Consider the following 13,393-nt stretch of genomic DNA (forward strand, 5'->3'; position numbering starts at 1 on the left):
GCCGGTGCAGCCCGGGAGCACCTGGCGGCCGGGCGAGGGCGGCACGCAAAGCCCAGGGCGCCTTTGCGGCGGCTGCGTCCCCGCCCGCCTCGCCCGGCCGCGCGGGCGCCGGGCCCACTCGCTCCACCTGCTCCGCGCCGGCCCCGCTCCTCCCCCGCGGCCGGGCCCCGTGCGCCCGCCCGGCCGTCCGGGCCCAGCGCCCGGCGGGCCCCGCTCACGCAGTTGGCGCAGGCTGCCCTACGCCAGCGGCGCAGCGCCCGCCGGCCCGCCCTCCCCCTGCGCTCTCCCCGCCCCCTCCCTCCCTCGCAGGGGCCGAGCGAATGTAGCCCGCGAGAGAAAATGGCGGCGGCGGCGGGGAATCGCGCCTCGTCGTCGGGATTCCCGGGCGCCGGGGCGGCGAGCCCCGAGGCGGGCGGCGGCGGAGCGGCTCTCAAGGCGAGCAGCGCGCCCGCGGCAGCCGCGGGGCTGCTGCGGGAGGGGGGCAGCGGGGGCCGCGAGCGGGCTGACTGGCGGCGGCGGCAGCTGCGCAAAGTGCGGAGCGTGGAGCTGGACCAGCTGCCGGAGCCGCCGCTCTTCCTCGCCGCCTCGCCGCCGTCCTCCTCCCCTTCCCCGTCGCCGGAGCCCTCGGACGCCGCGGCGGGCGGGAGCGCCTTCCAGCCTCTGGCGGCGCCGCAGCCGCACGGAGCCGCGAGCCGTGGCGGCGCCCGCCCTCCGGAGCCCGCGGCCGCCCCGGACAGCGGCGCCCCGAGCCCCGCGGGGGCCGAGCCCGGGGAGAAGCGGACGCCCGCCGCCGAGCCGCCTCCTGCAGCGGCCCCCGCCGGGTGAGCAGCGCGGCCGGGGGCGCGGCGGGGCCCCGCGGGGCGGGCGGGCGAGGCAATGAATGAAGCCCGGGCCCCGCGCCGCCCGTCGGGATCCGAGCCCTCGGGGACCCCCTCCGACCCCCTCCGGCGGCGGGCGGCGGCGGGCGGCGGCCGGGGCTCGGCCCGGGGGGCGGCCCGGGGACCCGGGGCGGGGACGCGCCGGAGAGTTTGTTATTGTGTGCGGACATGTGACAGGCGTGCGGGCCGCGCCGCGGGGACCCGTAGAGATGAGGTGAGGGGCCCGGGGCCCGGGGCGCGGGACTCCCCGAGGTGACCCGGCTCGGGACCGCGGCGCTGCGCTCGGGGCTGGGCTGGGGGGCGGGCAGCAGCTCGGCGCGGCCCTGGACGAGAGTCCCGGGATCGCGGGGGCTGAGGCCCGAGCCTGCAGGCTGGCGGTGGCCCGGAAAGGGGCGGGGTGGGTGCGGAGCCCAGCCCGGGGCCGGGGGCCGGGGGCCGGGAGGCGGGGGGGCGGCGGGGGACGCGGTGAGGTCCTCCCGACCTTGACAGGCGGAGCTCCTCGGCAGGTACCGGGCCGGCGGGGACCCGGACGCCGGCAGCCGGGCCGCGCGGGGCTCGGGGCTGCAGGCTCCGTCCGCCTGTCAAAGCGGTGCGGGCGGGCGGGCTGCGGACTCGGGGGCTCGGAATATCCGAGGACTTGGGTCTCCCCTCTGCGCCCTCGAGGGGCTCCGCCTGTTCTTGGGAATGCGCACAGCGCCACTGAGATTTGAGTGACTTCGGTTTGGAGTTTGAATCTGGCCTTTGAAGTGTGCGTTCGGCGAGCGGTGCGAGAGCCGGACCGGATGCGTCAGCCATTCAGTCGCCCCGCGGCGGTGCCCGCTCCCCGCAGCCTGTGCGGCGCGGCCGGGGTCCGCGGCCCGGGTGCGGGGCGTCCTGCGGGCTGCGGCTGCGCGGGCTCCCCGCCGGCGGCCCCCGGGCCCCGCTAGTGCGGCGGCGCCTGTGCCTCACGGTACGTGCGACCCAGCGGACCCGCCGTTCCAGGCCTGACCCTTTCTGTACAACTGAAAAAAAAAAAAATCTTTATTTTAAAGAAAATTCTTAAGTGTGACAGGCGTAATCCTTTTTGTTTTTTTTTTTTTTTTTTTTTTAAGGAAATCTGGGGAGTGTTTGCACAGCATAGTCCTGATGAGTATTTCGAGTTGCTGGAAATGTTTTTGTGATACTTAACCGTTGCCCCGTGGAGTCTCCTGACCTTTATTCTGGGTATTTTAAACACTATGCCTTATATCTGTTTCCCTTGTGAGACGAATTTGGCGATACGAATCCTTGGTTTGGGTTAATTATCTGAAGTGCTTTAGCACTTTGTTGAGCTCGATTTCTTTATTTATTTAAAACCGCAGTTCATTTATTACCAGGAAGTTGCACCCCCCCCCCCCAAAAAAGAAACCCTAAAAATTATGGTCAACGCTGGGCCGTGGCAATCTTGAGAGGAAAGGAGATTTGTGGCTGTGATAGTTTACTGTGTGCACTTGTAAATATAACTTAGTCTAACAAGAGTTAGGTTTCTCTATACTTTCCTACTTCTGTGAAGATTGAATTAAAACCTCACTAGAATAATTCTTTGAAGGCAACTTATAGTACAAATGAGCTCCAGATAAAAATATTAGGCATTAAATTTTAAAAGTTAATTGCATCTGTTCTCGTGAGAGCAACTTTAGAGCATAATGTTAGAGCATAACATTGCATCTGTTCTCGTGAGGGCAACCACACACCATAAGAGGACTAAGGTGGAGGCAGATCGAATTCAGGACGGAGTAACCCACGCTTAGTTTTTGCATTTTATAACACAGGTTTTTTTTACCCCTCTTTGTAAAGGAGCTATTTGTTTAATGAGGTAATCAGCATTATCATTTTTAAAAAATGAATTTCATTAGCCAGTATGCTAATGTCATACCTACAGACTTCATTTATAGTAAAATGTTGATTCTCTAATCTTGAAAATACAGTGATTTCTCCTTCCATTCCTTGTCTGTGGGATTGAAATTAATTTGCACCTATTTGTATGAATACTTTGATTATAAAGAGTTCAGTAAACTTTACATTTTACTTTTTTGACAGTTTTTTTTAATATTTTATCTATTTATTCATGAGAAACAGAGAGAGAGAGAGAGAGAGAGAGAGGCAGAGACACAGACAGAGGGAGAAGCAGGCTCCATGCAGGGAGCCCGATGTGGGACTCGATCCTGGGACTCCAGGATCACACCCTAGGCTGAAGGCGGCGCTAAACCGCTGAGCCACCTGGGCTGTCCTTGACAGTAGTTTCTTTTGTACTTCCCAGAGGAAAATAAAGCACTGATATTTTGAAGTATTTTTATGTTTCAGTAGTAGTATAGATCTGGAGCTCCCTTCTGCCTAAAGACTTACCGTACTTTTTAAAGAGAATTCTATTTTAATTTCAGAATTTACTTCAGTTTTTTTTTTATCTTTGATGTAGAAACTGAAAATGTAGAAAATACATTTGCAGAGTATAAATTATGTAAGTTATACTCATATTAAAAGATTTTATGTCCCCCTCTCCTTTAGGGTAATAATTGAAATCAATGAAAGTTTTGTGCCTGTAAGTGGTGCCCAAGGGTTTGGAATTTTAACTTCTATTACAGAATTAGGAACTTTTTCTTCCTATTTATTGTCTTTGAAGAAAAATTACAGTGTTACTCTCCATTGAACAGACTGTTGTGAGTTTGGTAGATATAATTACTCTATCCTATTTTTGTGACTTAAAAAAAACCCTAACTATCAATTTGCTGGCCCCATGAAAGAACAAGATATGCTGTGCTTGTTAATGTTAGTTTTTGCTTAAAACTAAAGCTATTTCATAGGCTGTTTTTATATCCTCATATAGCCTTCAGCTTTCACTTCCTTTTAGAAGCTGCTAGGTTAAAAATATAATTTAGTGATTTTTTACTAGAGTAGATATAGGAACTTTATTACCCAAAAATAAGTTATAAAAAATTAAATTGATGATTTTTATAAAACAGTAGAAGTAGTTACATAAAATTAACTTAAGTGAATTTGTAAGTTTTGTGGTTTTGAATTGTCTCAATTCTGTTTTAAATCAGGTAAGAAAATCAATGCATTCTTTATTGTATTTAACCTTATTAAATATAATTCTGAAAGAAAAATGTCAGAGCTGTAGTTGTCGCCAACTTTTATTTTCTTTTCATATCTGATTTTGGCAAGGGTGACTGGTTAACCAACATTCCTTAATGTATGATTTCCAATACTCTATAATAACTCCATTTTGTTAGATACAAAGCCCAGGAAGTAGCCCTGTTCATTGATATTCTTTCCCATCTTCTATCGTACCTCACGCATATGTGGCATGTTTTAAAAATGGTCATTGACTTACTGACTTGAAGATTTCAAAATAAGAAAGGAGTGTTCTTTGTTTTCAACAAGAGCAAAATAACCAGCTACAGCTTGCCTAGGCTGTCTGCTCATCAGTCCTTGACACTGGCTGTGAGCATTCCAGAAGAAGAAATAATGGGGTGGCAAGGCAGTTATAGTGAATGGATTCCCCTGAGGGAAGATATGGGGCATTCAGAAGTGCTCTGAGTTAGAAAAGCACAACTTTTTCATTTGTAACCCATTTTCTTGGGTTGAGAAGTATTTTTCTCTGTAAAGAAGGCAATAGAAAAACTGGCATAGGAAAGTAATAGTCTCCAGAGGCTGCTTAAGAACTACACCATATTGCACCTCTAACCTTGGGAATACTTTGTGTATACCAGATATACCAAGTATATCCTTAAACTTGGTTTTTCTCTGTCCTTGCCTTTTTATATCCTAAGTCAGAAGTCAGAGCTACTTAAAAACGTAAATGGGTAGAAGATTAATGTGAGGAAATGTGCAGTTTAGGAACAGACCCAAGTTGTCTTTAACCAATAATTTAAGAACATTTTTAAACATGAAAGAAGTAATCAGGAACAGAATTAAATGGTTCAGTGCAAAACAGTGAGATTAGTCAGGTGCTCTTCTTATAGCAAGATTATAGGAGGATTTTAGCTGTGGCTGAAACACATTTATTGAGCATACAGATACATTTGGATTCCTTTTATGTAGTCACCTTTCTTGCCTTCTGCAGGTCAGGCTAGTTAGTTATATATAGTATCTCATTTCATTATCACTACAGCCCTCCAAGGCATTGTCATTTCTATTTTCAAGAGATGGAAACTCAGATTTGATGCTAAAGCCCTGTGATCACATAACTAGAAGAAAGACCTAGATCAGTCTGACTCCACAGTTAATTTCTTTCCACCTTCTATGCTGCTTTTATTTTTCCAAATTAATAATAAGTTGATTGGTAATTTTTTAAGTAGGAAGTTGTTCTGCAGGAATCCTAACAAACATAATAAATAGAACTCTACTCAGTGCCTTAGCCAATATAGTTGTTTCTTTGTATGTGTATATATTACATAGTTTTCTGTAACGTGTTAGGCAAGGAGAATAGTTGATTCATGCTCAGTGTTTCTTAGATTTTTTGATTTGTGCTATAAGTGGGGGAAAATAAAGAAGCTGAAATTAACATCAGTCATGAATCTAAACCATCACACATGGAGAGAAGCTATTTCAGTATAGCTGTACCTTGAACCTTTGTTGTTTTTTATTTCATTCATCCAAAGTTTACGAATCTCTGGAAGATGACGGTCTGGGTTGTAGAGAAAAAGATCATTAATGCATGGCCTCTGTTTCTCTTGGTGGGTTCTAATATGAATGTGTTTAATAGAACCATGTTAAGTGCTTTAAGAGAGACACCCAGATTAAAAATTAGTGCTCTGAATCTCATCCACAACCTTACACACTGTATACTTATACTGAATACAGTGGTATCTCCCTAACTTTCTGAGCAATTAATTGGCCTTCCAGGTTAATAGTCAAGGGTAGTGGCTTTGTTCTGATTTCTGCTTGTATATTTTGGTCTACTAGTTTTTGCTCCTGTCCTTTGGTCTCTTTCCCCTTTCTTAGGTTAGGTCTGTGCTGTAGTTTTTCCATTTCTAGAATAATGGAAAAAGGAATCTAGATACAGATTAATTTCAAACTATTTCTCCTTACACTTTTAGGAGGAAAATCATGAAATTGCAAGTTCAGATGCGATTTTTTTAAAAGATTTATTTATTTATTTATTCGGAGAGAGATAGGCAGAGACACAGGCAGAGGGAGAAGCGGGCTCCATGCAGGGAGCCTGACTGGGGGACTCGATCCCAGGACTCCAGGATCACGCCCTGGGCTGCAGGCGGCCCTAAACCGCTGTGCCACCGGGGCTGCCCGCGATTTTTTTTTTTTTCCTTAAAAGAACATTGAGAGGGGTTATAGGGAGCAAGAAACTCAATACATGCCAATGGTGGTTTTAAAACTTAGTCTTTATTATTAGTAACAGCAACTCTGCTAGTTAAGAAAACCTTAGGAAATGTCAAATATGCTCTAGAGTATAAGATAATAAAAAAAAAAAACCTTATCTTCATTTACTTTATGGCATATCACAGTTGGTTTAGATATATTAGGTATGGAAGGGGGTTCTGTATTGTTAGTGATTGTGTCCTTTGGAATACCAGTCTGGTTAGTTTGGTTTAATAGATTGAGATGTCATACAGTACAAAGGACTGTTAAGTTATTAATACCCACAAAGCACATATTTCTGGGAGTAAAGTATGACACCCGGGAATTATTAATGAGGCCATCGGACCTCTTGAAGACTGGTGGAAGTCCTTGGAGCTTACACAGTGCTATAGTTAGTGCATTAACTAAGTTTATCACATGAAAGTATAGTGATGATGAGTGTATATGGAGTAAGGAAAGAGTAGATACTGGGTAGAGACTTTACTGTTGACAAACAGACTGGATCATTACCTTTTGTAATTGCCTATAGTCATTTAACTGGTATATTATCAAATAATCTTCAAACTGGTCTTACAGCATTCTAAATACTAAATATCAGTTGTTAACAAACAAGGAACTCTTATTATTCATACCATTGCCCAGTACCTAGACTAGTGTCCAACACCCATGAATATTAGGTGCCCATAAATGTTAGGATGAATTAATTTCCTGAAGTGATTATTTTTAAATTAGTGTATCTGAAGATTATAGTAATTTACTTCGATATGATTTTAATCATCATCTAGTTTAAGGTAAGTTTTGAAGGCAGGGACTGTTTCTTATGTAGTTATATATAACAGTAGTTGGTATTTAGCAATCAGTGGTTGATAATATTGAATGTATATAATGTATAACTTAAATTAGCTTAATAGCTAAGTGTAGTTACAAAGAAATTAGAGCCATGCTCAAACTGTCAAATACTAAGAAAATTGAATTTCTGATATTTGAAGTGGTTAGTTATTTGGGCCAGTGGGTAACCCTCCTAATTTTCTTCTTAGCCCTGGCAATTCTTCCTTGGGGGCCCATCATCACCATCTTGAACATTAATATGAGAGGATCCTTAGGGTGATCCTAGGGCTTCTGTCATTGTGTCTTCTTCATCCCCACCACTAATGCCTTTAGATAATTATTGATCATTCACAAGTGATTGCCAAATTTATTTTCCTAGCCACAATCTCTCCTAAACTCCACACCTATGCTTGTCTGTATGAGATTTCCATACTCAGATATCTAAAACCAAATTCAGGGTTTTCTCTACACCTGGTCTTACAAATATATTCTCTGCTCATGAAATGGCAGAACCAGAACCTAGGAGTTACCCTTGATGACTCCTTGTATTTAGTCCACCATCACAGGCTGGGGATTTGACCTTTTTACCACATTTCTAGGCCAGGGTTCCATGATCCTATATTTATACTGATGTAGTCGCCTCTTGACTTGTTCCTAGTATCCTTTCTCCCTTCCAATCTGTTCTCCATATATATTTTTAAATTTTATTTATTCATGAGAGACACAGAGAGAGAGGCAGAGACATAGGCAGAAGGGAGAAGCAGGCTCCATGCAGAGAGCCCGATGCAGGACTTGACCCTGCATCCCTGTTCTCCATATTATATGGCCAGAGTGATCATTGTAAAATGTTAATTTGATTATAACAATGTTACTCTAGAAAAGTAAACAAGATTAAGTATAAAAACTTTATTTTTTTAAAGATTTTATTTATTTAAGAGAGCAAGAGAGCATGCGCACGTGGGAGAGAGACAGGCAGAGTATGTGAGCAGAGGGAGAAGCAGACTCCCCGCTAAGCAGGGAGCCCCATGCAGGGCTCCCTGCGGGGCTCTATCCCTGGACTCTAGGATCATAACCCAAGCCGAAGGCGGACGCCTAACCAATTAAGCCACCTAGGTGCCCCCAAGATTAACTATAACAACTTTGAAAAGGGGCGCCTGGGTGGCTCAGTTGGTTAAGCATCTGCCTTGGGCTCAGGTCATGATCCCAGGGTCCTGGGATTGAGCCCCACCTGGGGCTTCCTGCTCTTCTCTTCGGGGAGCCTTCTTTTCCATCTCCCTCTGCCTGCCAATTCCCCTGCTTGTGCGCTTGCACTCACTTGCACTCTCTCTGTCAAGTAAATTAAAAAAATAAATAAAACTAAAAACTTTCAGAAGCTTGCCATTTGGTTAAGGACCAGGGAATCCTTAACTTCCCCTACCCAGTCCCTGCCCTGTCTGGCCCCTGCCTGCCTCTCCAAGTCTATCTCAGATCGCACTTGCCCTTGTTCTCTGCAGGATTGCCTTCTTTCATTTCCTCAAACTCAGCACACTACCTCCTGCCATAGGGCTTTGGCATGCACTGCATGCTCCCTCTGCCGGGAACACTTTCCCCAGTCCCAGGTCAGTACTTGATAGTTCAAATCTTAGCTCACTGGTACTTCCGCAGGGAAGCTTTTCTTCCCTGATCTCTCAGACTGGCTTCATAGCAGTGTCCCTACTCTCAGTGTTGTGGTTTTACATTTGTTATCTCATCTGATGAATGGCTGCCTTCTCCAGAAGACTGTAAGACCTGAGTGGAGAGTGCCTGTGGCTGGACAGGGACTCAGCACCTAGCAAAATGCCTGGTCCAGAGTAGCCCCTTGGTAAATATTTGTGGAATAAGTGAGTAAGGATAATAATGACACAACAAGTTCAACTTAGTAGGTTGTGTGTTCTTCACCTTTGGTCAGTTGTAGTCTGGGACCTAGCTGAGACAGGATTAAACAGCAAAAGGCTTGATGATTGGTATTGCCACGTTCTCAGTTTATGATAGATTCATTGGGAGGTGTCTAGACTAGAAGACACGTCAAGTGTTTTGAGTAAGGTAGGACAGCTTAATGTGGTATGGAGGAAATAGCTATATAGTAGTCCCTGCCTCCCATTTCCAGTTTCACTTTCGGAGGCTTCAGTTACCTGTAATCAGTCACGGTCTAGAAGCAGACTATCCTCCTGACACTTCATCAGGAGGTCACTAGTAGCTTAATGCTACATCACAATGTTTATGTCATTTATCATGTTATATCATCACAAGAAGGGTGAGTACAGTATAGTAAGATTTTGAGAGTGTGACCAAGTTCATATAACTTTTATTAAAGTATATTGTGATAATTATTATTACTATCTTACTGTGCCTAATTTATAAATTAAACTTTATTGTAGGTATATATGTATAGGAAAAAAACATACTATACATAGGGTTCAATATTATCTGTAGTTTCTGGCATCACCTGGGGTCTTAGAATGTGTCCCTTGTGGAAAAGGGGATACTGCTCTATTGCATGATAATCTGCTGTAGGTTAGAAGAACTTACTATCTGTATGTAATTCTTTTGTACTTACTAGGAGGGTGAAAATATGTGTGTATGTATATTTATGTATATGTGATATCTATATTCATGTTTATACTCATATATACATAAATATACATATAAAGGTATTATGCATTAATACAGTGATTCATTTTTTCAAATTCTTAGAATGTTATGTAAACTTAAGATACCATTTTAGGATTCTTATCCCTTGCGTATATTTATATTTTGTGTATTTATATTTTGTGTATAATTATACTCAAAAGTGTTATGCTTTAATTTTTCTCTTTTAAGTACTCTTAATGTAAACTTAAAATACCAATTCTGGGATTCTTATCCCAATAATCCTATTTCATGCAAAATATATTAATTTTTTATTAATAATAATTCATCTTGGAATAAATAGTTCACATTTGCATCAAAGAAAAAATTTGTGGGAAGCCCGGGTGGCTCAGCGGTTTAACTCCGCCTTCAGTCCAGGGCGTAATCCCGGAGTCACGGGATCAAGTCCCACATCAGGCTCTTTGCGTGGAGCCTGCTTCTCCCTCTGCCTGTGTCTCTGCCCCCCCCCCCCCGCCCGTGTCTCTCATGAATAAATAAATAAATAATTTTAAAAAAAGAAAAAAAATTGCTAGGCAAATACTGTGTAAGATTTTACGAACCAAGAGCCCACGTTAACAGAAAACATTTTAAAATTTACTGATAGTAACTAAACCCTGCAACCTCCCTTATCTAGAACATGGTTTAGCACTAAGAAGTAAGGAAAAAAGGCTCTCAGCTGCCAAAGGGCCTGTAACAAAGTCTGTCCTTTGAAGTTCTTTGATTTTACACTTAACGAGTTCCAGGGGCGTTGGCTCAGGATTCACGGACACTTATTTAAGATATTATTCTTGTAGTCTTATCCATTTGGTATCTCCCAACACACAGCAATCAAAAAGCAGCCAATTAGAAGGACTAACAGAATGAGGAAGGGACAGGTTCCCTGATGGCAGCAGTATAGTCAGAGAGAGAGACTTGACGGCAAGAGAGGAGAGGGCGGGGAGAAGAGGACCATACAACCTGGCTGTCAGGGGACACCTGGTATGGGATCTTTCATTTCTACATGTCTGGATAGCTTCTCAGATTATACATTTTATTTGTTTGTTTATTTAAATATTTTATTTATTTATTCATGAGAGACACAGAGGCAGAGACATAAGCAGAGAGGGAGGAGAAGCAGACTCCATGCAGGAGCCTGATGCGGGACTCGACCCTGGAACTCCAGGATCACGACCTGAGCCAAAGGCAGACTCCCAACCATTTGAGCCACCCAGGTGTCCCAGATCATAAATTTATTAAATGACAGAACTTTCCATATTACTTTTTGGGTACCAATTTCCTTATATGTAGAATGAGTGTGATCAGGGTTGTGTTTTGTAATGGTGAGTGTGGTGGCTCATCATTGTAAGGTTGTGGTGTTTCTTTCTACCTGGTGAACTGAATTAGAAGGCTTATTATATATCAAGATTTCCATTCAAGATAATTGTAGGAAGTATTTTGATCCTTAATGTGGTAAGCTTCTAAGTTACCTAGAAGAGATATTCCTATGACCTTGTTGATACTGCGTAAATGAAATGTTCTTTAGAATTGCATAAAGTTGGATGGTACTCATTAGAAATGTCGTGTGGATTGTCTGTGGGGAAAATCTTTCTTGCTTTATTTGTTGGTCTGAGTCACCTTATAGCCTGCAGTTTCTTTAAGAAACTTGTTAATCACCACCACCACCACCACTGGTATACACTGACCTTTCTCCTAGGAAGACTGAGGAGTTAGGCAGTAAACTCCAACTTTGTAACATTGATCAAGTTACTTGATGACTGCAAGATTTTTGGTTTAATTTCTTGCAAAAACATTCCTCATGTCTGTATGCTCTAAGATGATAAGTGTTTTGAAACACATTTCACATTTCTTCTTTTTGCTCCTTCAAAATAATGAGTTGATTGTATCTCATGAATTTTCCAGGTTTCTATTAGTATTCTTAAATTCTGCTTTGGGTAGTAAGTAAGATTATTTTCATTAAAACTTAGATTTTAGAGATTCCTGGGTGGCTCAGCATTTGAATGTCTGCTTTTGACTTAGGGCGTGATCCCGGAGTCCCGGGATCAAGTCCCACATCAGGTTCCTTGCATAGAGCCTGCTTCTTCTCCCTCTGCATGTCTCTCTCTCTCTCTCTCTCTCTTTCTCTGTGTGTGTGTGTTTCTCATGAATAAATGAATAAAATCTTTAAAAATAATAAATAAATAAGTAAATAAATAAAACTTAGATTTTATAAAAGATGTGACAGATTAATGTAGATATTAACATTCCTGAAAAATTTTAGTGTTATAAGTTTATTTTGAATCTTGAAAATATGTTTCACTTCTGATGCACTGACATCTCTGCCATTGTACAAGGTCCTAATGATGTTTCTGGGACTCAGAATTTACAGAATTAAACTTCATTAATAGAATTATTGGGCAGTCCTTTTAAAAGCAATAGAACAATTAATTTTTAAAAATTTAGATCTTTATCATTTAACAAAAAGGACTATACATTGTAGACTACTATACAATTTGCTTTTTTTCTTGACAGTGTTATCTTGATAACAGAGCTGTCTTTTTAATGACTGAATGATATTCTATCATGTGAATGTCACATTAGCCAGTTTCCTATTTTTAGACATTTATATACTTTGTTTTCGGATTGTTCTGTTAAGCTTCAGTGACTATCATTGTACATACATTTTCAAATATTTGTGCATTTAGTTCTATAAACCAAATATTCAGAAGTGGAATTGCTGAGTCAAAGAACACACATATTTAAAATTTGACTCCAGAGCTCAGTTGCCCTGTCAAACGGTGTACCAGTTTATATTTACCTCACAGTATGTGAGAGTGCCCATGGCCCCACATTTTGGCCAACATTAGGTATCATCGATCTTTCATTTTTTTTTGCCAGTCTGGTGGCTAAAAAAATGGTTTCTCTAATTTGTAATTCTTAGCTTTTTAGATCATTGTACAATTTGTCCTGTTTATTACTAGTTTCATATTTCTTTGGTATATTTCCTTTCACACATGGGTAAGAATTGTTCATTTTTTCTTACTGGTTTGTAATCATCCTTTGTATATTAGAATTTAGGTCTGATATGTATTATAATTGTTTTCCTCCACTTTTGTGAGTTATGAATTTCAGTTACAGTATTTTTCCATAAAGAAGCTTTAATTATTTTTCCAAATTTCAGTTCTTTCTTTTCATTATTTCTATTTAAGTCTTATAGAATGGCTTTCTAGAGATGCAGTGTTGTATAGTACTCAGGAGTACAAGTACATGAGTTCTAGACACAGTTTCACAACTACAAGCAGGGTAACTGGGCAGTTACTTAGCTTCTTTGCACTTCAGTTTTCATAACTATGACATGAAGATGCCACTTCATAGTTGTTGCAAAGACTGTGTATTTGTATAGTTCTTCAAACAGTGCATGGTGCATGGGGAACACTATGTAAGTAATAACTGTTATTATTCCCTAATTGCAGAATTATCACACTTCATCAGTGTTTTATAATATTTTTATGTATTTTTTAAATATATGTATATTTATTTGAGAGAGAGAGAGCACAAGCGGGAGGGGCAGAGGAAGAGGGAAATGAATCTCAAACAGACTCCATGCTGAGTGTGGAGCCTGATGTAGTGCTCGATCTTATGACCCTGAGATCAGGACCTGAGCCCAAACCAAGAGTCCAACACTTAACCAACTGAGCCACCAAGGCTCCTGTTTTTATGTTTTTAAAAAA

At 42.9% G+C, this 13,393-nt stretch overlaps 1 protein-coding gene across 1 annotated transcript in view; it reads left to right on the forward strand.

Annotated features, from left to right (window-relative positions):
* The first annotated feature begins 320 nt into the window (after positions 1–320).
* MAP3K1 (mitogen-activated protein kinase kinase kinase 1) overlaps positions 321–13,393 on the forward strand; it is a 79,279-nt gene continuing 66,206 nt past the window's right edge. The window contains exon 1 of the mRNA XM_077897855.1: positions 321–821. Within this exon, the coding sequence (XP_077753981.1) occupies positions 340–821 (482 nt within the window). The 5' untranslated portion in view covers positions 321–339. The remainder of the gene's footprint in view (positions 822–13,393) is intronic.

This window comes from Canis aureus, chromosome 5 (genome assembly GCF_053574225.1).
Source record: "Canis aureus isolate CA01 chromosome 5, VMU_Caureus_v.1.0, whole genome shotgun sequence".
Taxonomy (NCBI): Eukaryota; Metazoa; Chordata; class Mammalia; order Carnivora; family Canidae; genus Canis; species Canis aureus.